This window comes from Primulina eburnea, unplaced genomic scaffold, assembly GCF_022965805.1.
Source record: "Primulina eburnea isolate SZY01 unplaced genomic scaffold, ASM2296580v1 ctg579_ERROPOS3470300+, whole genome shotgun sequence".
Taxonomy (NCBI): Eukaryota; Viridiplantae; Streptophyta; class Magnoliopsida; order Lamiales; family Gesneriaceae; genus Primulina; species Primulina eburnea.
Window position 1 is genome coordinate 67276 of NW_027331365.1, and position 9374 is coordinate 76649.

Here is a 9374-nt window from a genome sequence, read left to right on the forward strand (position 1 = left end):
ATTTCGAACCTTAAAATTTTATTTATAATTGACTTGATTTGATTCGTTCACACACCCTACTTTGTTCTCAAAAGCGAATATATACGACATCAACAATGTCAAGCCTATTATCAGGCAAGGCAGAATTACCTAGAAGTAAGGGCCAATTCCAACCAATTTTTCAAGAAGCAACTTGTTAACATAAGATTGAGCATACGTTTGGACTCTGTATATCAGTATAACCTTAGAAAGCTGAGCAAATCTACGCTGGCTTGAGCTCAGCACATAGACAGATTGCAAAGTTCAACGTCACCTCATTTTTTAACAGAAATTATCATTAAAGTGAAAAGCAATGCAACATAATAAGAAAGGTGGAATTTGGAATTAAAAACATCAAGGATGTAGTAGAAGTAACAAACGCCAACAAAATTAAAGAATACCAACATAATTTACACACAAATATCAATATTCATGATGCGAGATAGTTACCAAAATAACATTCATCAAATTCTTTTTAAAAAACTAAACTTTCTCAAGTGTATATAACAACACTCAAATTCACATAGAGAGGGTTAATTTTCAAAAACTTAGATTGACCAAGATCATTTTTTTAAAATTTCCCCGTCATGATGCCTCTAAGGAAACCAAGTCTCGACGGAAATACAAACTTAACTCAACGGTCTAAGAGGCAACTAGTAAGATTTCCCGCAGTGTATTAAGCTTCCAGCTCCTAAGAAAAGACCAAAAACAGCAGCACTGCCCAGCGTTGTTTGTCCAATGTATCTTATTTTTAGAAGACCTGGAACCTGCATCGAGATAAAACCAAACAAACTATATTTGAATTTTTGCACAAATGCATCAATTTATTAAGAATAAGGAGTAATGCGAACGTTGAGCTATGACAGGTGTATCAAGTGCAAAAAGACTAGAATGAGGATATTAAGGAAAAAGAAGAAGTCGGACCAATGGAGCTAATTGCAACTATTTAGGACTTAAATTTTGTGATAATATGATCAAGATCATATTTAACAGACAATATCGTTTATGGTATCCCTAAAAACTTTCAAAAACACATGTTCAGTGAAAGGTCTAACAATAATGGTGCGAGGTGACACCCACCTGTAATGAATCAATTATGGATAAGCAAATGAAAAATTGTCACTCAAAATGGTTCATCAATGACAATATTTCATTTGTAAATGTCACTCAATGCAGAAACAAAAACTTGACATAGAAAAAAATCACGAGAAGAAGTTCAAGCAGGCTGCTAGGAAGCAGATGCAAAGAAGAATGGAACAAGGAGGCTGAAAGCCTTATTACCCAAGATAGCAAGCTACATTAGCAGCTTGCATGCAACTTCAGCTACCCCCTGTTGAGCCTAATGGTTGCCTCAAATTTAGACGCCCTCAACCATCGGCAGGCAGACCAAAATAATTGGAGGGTGGGGGTGACGATTTAACAGAAGTGATTCGATATGTTATTGTTCTGTTTTTTATAGAGTTTAGGAGAAATTTCACATTAAATCCTGAAAGGTTTTATGTGTGGGAGCAATTTCCTTTAGCTCATTTGCACCTGCTTGAGCCCAAGGATACAAGTATACATGAAAAACCCAACCAACACTATGGAACACGTCGTGCAATTTATTTTGAATTCTTGTTACGTAGCACATGAAACTTATATGGAAATTGGCTTGAAGTTATTTATTTCAGTAGTTCCTAACGAGTGATGATCTGTATAGATGACTTATAGCGGAAGAATTCCAACAGTTTATAAGAAAGAAAATCAACAACATGACAGAAGCTCGATTCAAAATACACAGCATGATTTCTCTACTTATAAGAAAATAAAAACAATACCTTGTATCTAACAGCCTCGTAAGTTCCATAAACAGCACCTGCAACCAATAGCATACATCAGATAATATATTCATAAAAACAGATTATTACCGAAGGCATGATTCAAAAGTGAAACTCAATTGCACTGAATTTATGAATCCAAGCAAGAAACAACTATGAAGCTTGACATATGCGAGTACTTTTGATGTTCAATGTAATTCAATATCAATAGAGGACATTGGGTCACGAGGAAAATGCTAAAAAGTCTGTGTCCCTAAACATAGAAAGCATGAAATGATTCATTTTCTCCAGTTTTCCACCGTATAAAATAGCAAAATTTATATCTAGGCATAAACAATTATATAAAGGGTAATTCCAGAGCAAAGGTAAAATCATGTGAGAGGTTATCCAAAAAAAATTTTGTCCCTAAGCGCAAAAAGACAGTTCAAAGATTGAAGATAATAATACAGTTATATCTTTTCATTAGGGTTTATGCATTACAACTCAAAGAATGAAAAGTGGAGGAGTTATAATTAAATATTACCAACAGCGCCGCCGATAGCTCCGCCAACAGCAACGCCCGCCGTTACCCGCGCTAGACAGCTATTCCTCTTCATCTCTTCACCTTTTTCCCTAAAATATGTATAAATGAAATGGGTAATCGAGCAAAATTAGAGCAGAGTCTAGTTTCCTAATATTCAAATTCGATCCCAATGTTGGGTTGAATTTCTCTATTGTACCTCAGAGGCCAGAGCGTATGCCGCAATTCAGTAATAAATAAACTTGAGTAGGAAAACAAGTTACAATACAGAGTAAAAATAAACCAATATTTTAGAAGGGTAAATTGGTTTTAAATCTTCAAACTTATTTATATTTATCATAATTTTCTACACCTAAAAAACATTGCTCAAACTCCTTAAAAAGAAGAAAATGACAAAAACACCCCTATAGTTATAATGATTGATTTTCCTAACCGAAAGTGGTATCAGAGCCGAGTAACATGAATCTGAACCCAGATTCGAGATTAAGTATTTACAGGATATATTCCAAATCGTTGGAATATTCGAAGTAGGAAGATCTAACCAAGGTTAGATATCATGAAGGAACTTATCGGAGTCCTTAGGTAAACTTGTGATTCAAAATAATAGGTTTCTAAAAATAGTACCGGATTCCTCTAAACTCTCTGGATATCTTAGAGAAATTCAAAAGATAATACATAATTATGACACTATGTTGTATTATGTACCACAAAATATGGAAAAAATCCTTGAAAACCAGGAAGAAATTATTGGAATATTAAAGGATATGTGAACATGACTTCAAAATTTAGAACAACAATCAAGTTCTAGTAGAAAGACTTCAGAAGGAAGGTTACCACCTTCATTTGGTACTGAACCCTTATTACATCAAAAAGAGAAGGCCAACGTGATATCAAAACTTTTAACTGAAAAAAAAATGATCAATCTAATTAAAACATTCTTGGAAAAGAAATTAATCTGATGACAACTTTAGAAAGGATTGGTCTAGAGGATCTCAAGAGCTTGCAGAATCTTTTGTAAATCTCAAGGTATTAGATCTAAAGATGAACACAATTGGGGGTGAACAATCTACCATAACCTGGTCATCTTCGCAGGAACCACCAAGAGAAAGTAAAACGTCCTCATCTTTTATTGCTTTAAAAGTACTAGTAAAAAAAATTTTTTTTTTTTTTAAATCTCTCACATTTTCGGTCATTGCATGCACATGCACATAAAAATAATCTTGCACCCTTTTAAAGTAAATCATCCAACTAGTATTTGAAAATTGAAAGGGGATAGTCAAACCAGAAATCGTAAAACGTTTTACCAAACCTAAAAAGCAATAAATGTTGAAAAGTGTAGCCCATACTAAACTCTCCAAAAACCTCTCAAAAGCGTAAATAAATGGTCTTAAAATCTTTAAAAGAAATCATAAAACGTAATGCGGAAAATAATGCGCTGGTCCTCGGGTTGTGTGCGCCATCAGTCCAGTAGTATCACTCATCAAGACCTTCCTCAGAACCACCTGCATCCATCACACCTAGTGAGTCTAAAGACTCAACACACCATAATCTTTATAACGAGTAATACATAATACAGTTAACATATAACGGTGAAAAGTACTTGTACTTAAAATATCGTTTTCATGAAGATGCATAAACTTTAAACATAAACGTTTTCGTAAACATTTTCATGATGCATAAAAACATTTTCAAAAGGCATAAACATATCACTTAAACATATTCATATTCATGTCCATATTCGTATCCATATTCATATTCGTATTCATGTTCATGTTCGTGTTTGTTGAATTCAGATCGTTGATTGTGACTTTCATATACGTGTTAGGCGATGGATCCATCTACATGTAACCACAGTACTGGGCGGCGGGGGACACCAGCAACACTCTCACCGGTCAACTGGGCCCTGGCCTTACGTAATATCATATCATCATATACATATACATGTCCGTGTCTGAGGAAATACGATCGTCGGGCTCCCACTGGGACCATAACCCTCACGATATCTCCAACATATCATCGTGTTAGTCACAATCCATTCACATCATTCAACATGTTATCATCACTTAATAAAAATCATGCTTATAACATTTTTCATTTTAAACCACGCATGCAGCATGTCTTTTACGTTAACGTTTCATCATAAAAAATCCATAGACATTTAAAATTCCATAATCCTTTAAAAATAGCATTTTGGCATATGACCTCATAAAAACATACATATACATTTAAAATTCCATGTTAACATATAAAACAGCAAATAGGGCACTGCCATGACCTTTACTAATTTCCCGGTGTAAAATGACCTTTTTACCCCTGGACTCGACATTTTTCGTTTTCGATACTTTTCTTGATTTCATGACTCTAACATGTCCCAAATAATTATTTAAGCTTACGTGAATTTTTTTGTAATTTTATTTGGCTTACAACTTAGACTTTTTCAATTTATCTTTTATTAGTGATTTTAACGGTGTTTTAATCCCGAAAAATACTAAACGTTAATATAAAATTCCTAAATTCTAAATTTAGTCTTTTTATATTATTTTAGCCCTTATGGATCACGACTCGACCCCCGTGAGTCGTTTTCCAATTTTTCTTTGTTTTTAAACTTATTTTGACACCTAAACTTCGACCCCGAGCCATCTCTTAATTTTATCGAGTTACCCCGAACCAAATCGAGCCAAAAGGTGCCCAACATGTTAAATTAGCCTACTGGACTCTAAGTTCACCAAGAAACCTATCTAAACCACAAAAACGAAAATCTCTTAGTTAACCCTATGCTGGCCGAGAGTTGTACACTACAAGGACTCTACTTTCTTATGGTGTCTAGACTCTCAGCTGCCGTCCAGCCCTGGAACCATAGCATTAAGCACCTTCTTAGGACCCCAGAGAGCCATTCCTACCCAGCCCATGGCCCCCACACGTCGAGCCCTGGACCCTGAAACTGTGCGAATTCCGCAACAGTTTGATGGCCCCCCTCTCGGGTAGGAGTCCTAGTTGCGTAGGACTCCTCCCAAGCCTCCCAACTCGAACCCTAGCCTGGTTAACACTCACCCCTCGACTGAACCACGTGCCTGTCTAGCCCTGACCACCAGCCAAGATCCCGCCAGCCCTTGCACGTGAAACCCGACCCTTGCAACCCCATGATAGTTTTTCGCACCAGCATGCCTCTATCGATTTGACAGTGTTTAGGGAGTGGTTCTATAACTCTATCTCATGTAGAAACTTGGCTTGGTCATGACCTAACCATGGCAGCCCCTTTGAAGCACATAAAACATGAATTAGGAATCAAAAAACCTGTATAAACATTCATGAAATACTCAAAAACGAAAATACATCAAGGTGTCACTTGGTTTTTTCTTATCTTTCATGCATACAATAATTCAAACAAATATTATGATATGATGGATGAGAAAAGGAGATTAAGGTGTGCCTTTGCGTAATTTACGCTCGAATATACGACGATGACGAAGAACGGAGGAACGACGAGTCTAGAATCACACGCGACTGCCTTCCCAAAGCTGCTGCCGATTTTCTTTTCCAGAAATAAAGACTGCCGAGAGATTGTTGGGGTTGAAAGAGTTTTCAAAATCTTAAAAGTGGGTGGTGGCCGATGGATTTCTAGAATTGTGTAGGTTTTTTGTAAATTTTGCACTTTAAATACTAATTACCCCTTAATCTAGACATTAGGCCTATTAAGCCATAAATTAAAGCCCAATTAATTAAATTAGGATTTAATTAAAAGATAGTAAAGTTTTCTTTTGAAATTAAATGTGAATTTATTAGCCGGGTAGCTCGAAAGCTCGTATTTTATTTAAAAAATCCAATACCGATAAAATATACGTTCCGGCGTATAAAATCACCTCAAAACCCGATACTTTCAAAATTTTACTTAAAAACATCGGCCGCATTTTAAATAATTAAAAATAACTATTTAATAAAAATCTTTTACATTTTTAGCCCTCGGTCCCCGTTCCTCGATCGTCGCTTGAATATTCCTAAAATTTTTTACATTTTATGCATGATGACAATAAAATCATATTTAGCAAATAAACATGTATGTCACATAATTAATTAGCGATTAAAATAAATTAATTACCCATTTTTCATAATTTCCTAGATTCGCATGCATTTGGATTACGTCGTCTAATTTTTGGACCTTACAATTCCTCCCCCCTTAAATAAAATTTCGTCCTCGAAATTAGAACTTACCGAATAAATCTGGATAGCGACCCTTCAAGTCCCTCTCGGTTTCCCAAGTAGCTTCCTCTTCCGAGTGATTCAGCCACTTGACCTTGACCATTGGAATGACTTTGTTTCGCAATCGTCTCTCTTGTCTAGCCAGAATCTGGACAGGTCTTTCCTCATAAGTCATATTTGGAGTTAGTTGGAGAGGTTCATAATTAAGCACATGCGACGGATTCGACATGTACTTCCGCAGCATCGAAATGTGGAACACATTGTGAACCTCGGAAAGTGCGGGTGGCAGTGCCACTCTATAAGCTAGTGACCCAATCCTCTCCAAAATCTCGAACGGACCAATAAATCTCGGACTAAGCTTGCCTTTCTTGCCAAAGCGCATAACACCCTTCATGGGTGCTATTTTCACAAATACGTGGTCGCCCACTGCAAACTCTAAGTCCCTACGCCTCTTGTCCGCATAACTCTTTTGTCGGCTTTGTGCAGTTTTCATTCTATCACGAATTTTGACTACTAGCTCAGCCGTCTCTTCAATCACATCTGGACCAATATCTCTTCTTTCCCCAACCTCATCCCAATGAATAGGAGATCTACATTTTCTTCCATAGAGTGCCTCAAAAGGAGCCATCCCAATTGATGATTGGAAACTGTTATTGTAGGTGAACTCCACTAGAGGTAACTTTGGTTCCCAACTGCCTTGGAAATCAATAACACATGCTCGCAGTAGATCCTCCAAAATCTGTATAACCCTCTCTGACTGGCCATCGGTCTGAGGATGGAATGCTGTACTGAATAATAATTTGGTCCCCATCGCTGCATGCAGACTCTTCCAAAAAGATGATGTGAATCTCGGATCTCTGTCAGAAACAATGGATACAGGAATCCCATGCAGCCGAACTATCTCTCGAACATACAAGTCGGCATACTGAACCATAGTGAATGTCGTCTTAATAGGTAGAAAGTGTGCTGATTTCGTAAGACGATCAACTATCACCCAAATGGCATTAAATCCCTTAGCAGTCTTAGGCAATCCTACAACAAAGTCCATGGTGATATTTTCCCATTTCCACTCGGGAATAGGGAGTGGCTTCAATTTTCCCGCTGGTCGCTGATGCTCTGCCTTGACTTGCTGACAAGTCAAACACTCGGATACATACTTCAGAATGTCTCTCTTCATCCCGGGCCACCAATATAACAGCTGCAAATCTCTATACATCTTGGTACTGCCCGGATGAATGGAATATGGTGTGTCATGGGCTTCCCTCATAATAAGATTTCTCAAGGAATCGTCACTAGGAACCCATAGACGGTCACGATAACGGACTAAACCATCCACTACTGAATATAGATTCCGGCCCTTGGCCTCATCTCTAGCTCTCCACTTTTGCAACTGCTCATCAGCGGACTGTCCATCACGAATTTGATCCCTCAATGTCGACATGACTGATATCGTGGCGAGATTAGGGGCCTCGCCCCTGGCATATACTGCAAGCTCAAACCGCTGTATCTCGGACTGCAACGGTCTTTGGAGTGATAATTGAGCGATAACTGCTGCCTTTCTACTCAATGCATCTGCCACTACGTTAGCTTTTCCCGGATGGTAGCTAATTTCACAGTCATAGTCCTTTACCAATTCAAGCCATCTGCGCTGCCTCATATTCAACTCCTTTTGGGTGAAGAAGTATTTCAAGCTTTTATGATCGGTGAATATCTTGCACTTCTCTCCATAAAGGTAGTGTCTCCAAATTTTCAGTGCGAAGACTACTGCTGTAAGCTCAAGATCATGAGTGGGGTAGTTCTTTTCATGAATTTTCAACTGTCTTGACGCATAGGCGATAACTCGGTCATTTTGCATAAGAACTGCGCCCAAACCAAGCTTAGAAGCGTCGGTATAAAGAACATAATCCCCTTGCCCTGATGGCATAGATAGCACTGGTGCTGATATCAAGGCTTGCTTCAATTTGTCAAAACTGTCTTGGCACTCGGGTCCCCAAATAAATTTTGCATTTTTCTTTGTCAAGGCGGTCATGGGCACCGCTATAGATGAGAACCCCTGAATAAACTTGCGGTAATAACCAGCTAGTCCCAAGAAACTGCGAATCTCGGTGACGCTCTTCGGTACTGGCCACTCTCTCACTGCTTCCACTTTACTTGGATCTACCTCCACTCCACTACTGGAAATGATGTGGCCTAAGAATGCCACTCTATCAAGCCAAAACTCGCACTTACTGAACTTTGCATAAAGCTTCCTGTCTTGCAGTACTTGCAGTGCTGTCCTCAAATGGCGACTATGCTCCTCGCTGCTCTTGGAATAGATCAATATGTCATCAATGAAGACAATAATAAACTGATCCAGATACGGCTGAAATACGCGATTCATGAGATCCATGAAGATCGCTGGCGCATTGGTCAACCCGAATGGCATGACCATAAACTCATAGTGCCCATATCTTGTGCGAAATGCCGTCTTGTGAACATCAGACTCCTTAACTTTCAGTTGATGGTATCCCGATCGCAGATCAATTTTAGAAAATATCGAAGCTCCTTGCAATTGGTCGAATAAATCCTCAATTCTTGGCAGTGGATACTTATTTTTGATAGTGACCCTATTGAGCTCCCGATAATCGATGCAAAGACGCATGCTACCATCTTTCTTTTTCACAAATAATACCGGAGCGCCCCATGGAGAGTAACTAGGGCGGATAAAACCCTTGTCTAGAAGTTCTTGAATTTGATCTTTCAATTCTTTCATTTCAGCGGGTGCTAGACGATAAGGTGCTTTTGATATAGGAACAGTGCCTGGCATGAGATCAATAGAGAAC

General features: G+C 38.2%; 1 protein-coding gene across 1 annotated transcript; it reads right to left on the reverse strand.

The window, feature by feature from the left end:
* Window positions 1-381: 381 nt before the first annotated feature.
* On the reverse strand, window positions 382-2603 carry LOC140821480 (uncharacterized). Its single transcript, XM_073181974.1, has 4 exons — window positions 2555-2603; window positions 2359-2447; window positions 1836-1873; window positions 382-785 (listed from the first exon to the last, which is right to left on the reverse strand). Exons 2-4 carry the CDS (start codon window positions 2429-2431, stop codon window positions 672-674), a joined length of 225 nt encoding a protein of 74 aa, XP_073038075.1. The 5' UTR covers window positions 2432-2447; window positions 2555-2603; the 3' UTR covers window positions 382-671.
* Between the last annotated feature and the right edge of the window lie 6771 nt (window positions 2604-9374).

Excerpts from the sequence above, each read along its gene's own strand:
- LOC140821480 (XM_073181974.1), bottom strand. The coding sequence starts at position 2,431 with ATGAAGAGGAATAGCTGTCTAGCGCGGGTAACGGCGGGCGTTGCTGTT. Across the intron at positions 1,874-2,358 it reads AGCTATCGGCGGCGCTGTTG|GTGCTGTTTATGGAACTTAC; the intron begins GTAATATTTAAT and ends TATTGGTTGCAG. Across the intron at positions 786-1,835 it reads ACGAGGCTGTTAGATACAAG|GTTCCAGGTCTTCTAAAAAT; the intron begins GTATTGTTTTTA and ends ATCTCGATGCAG.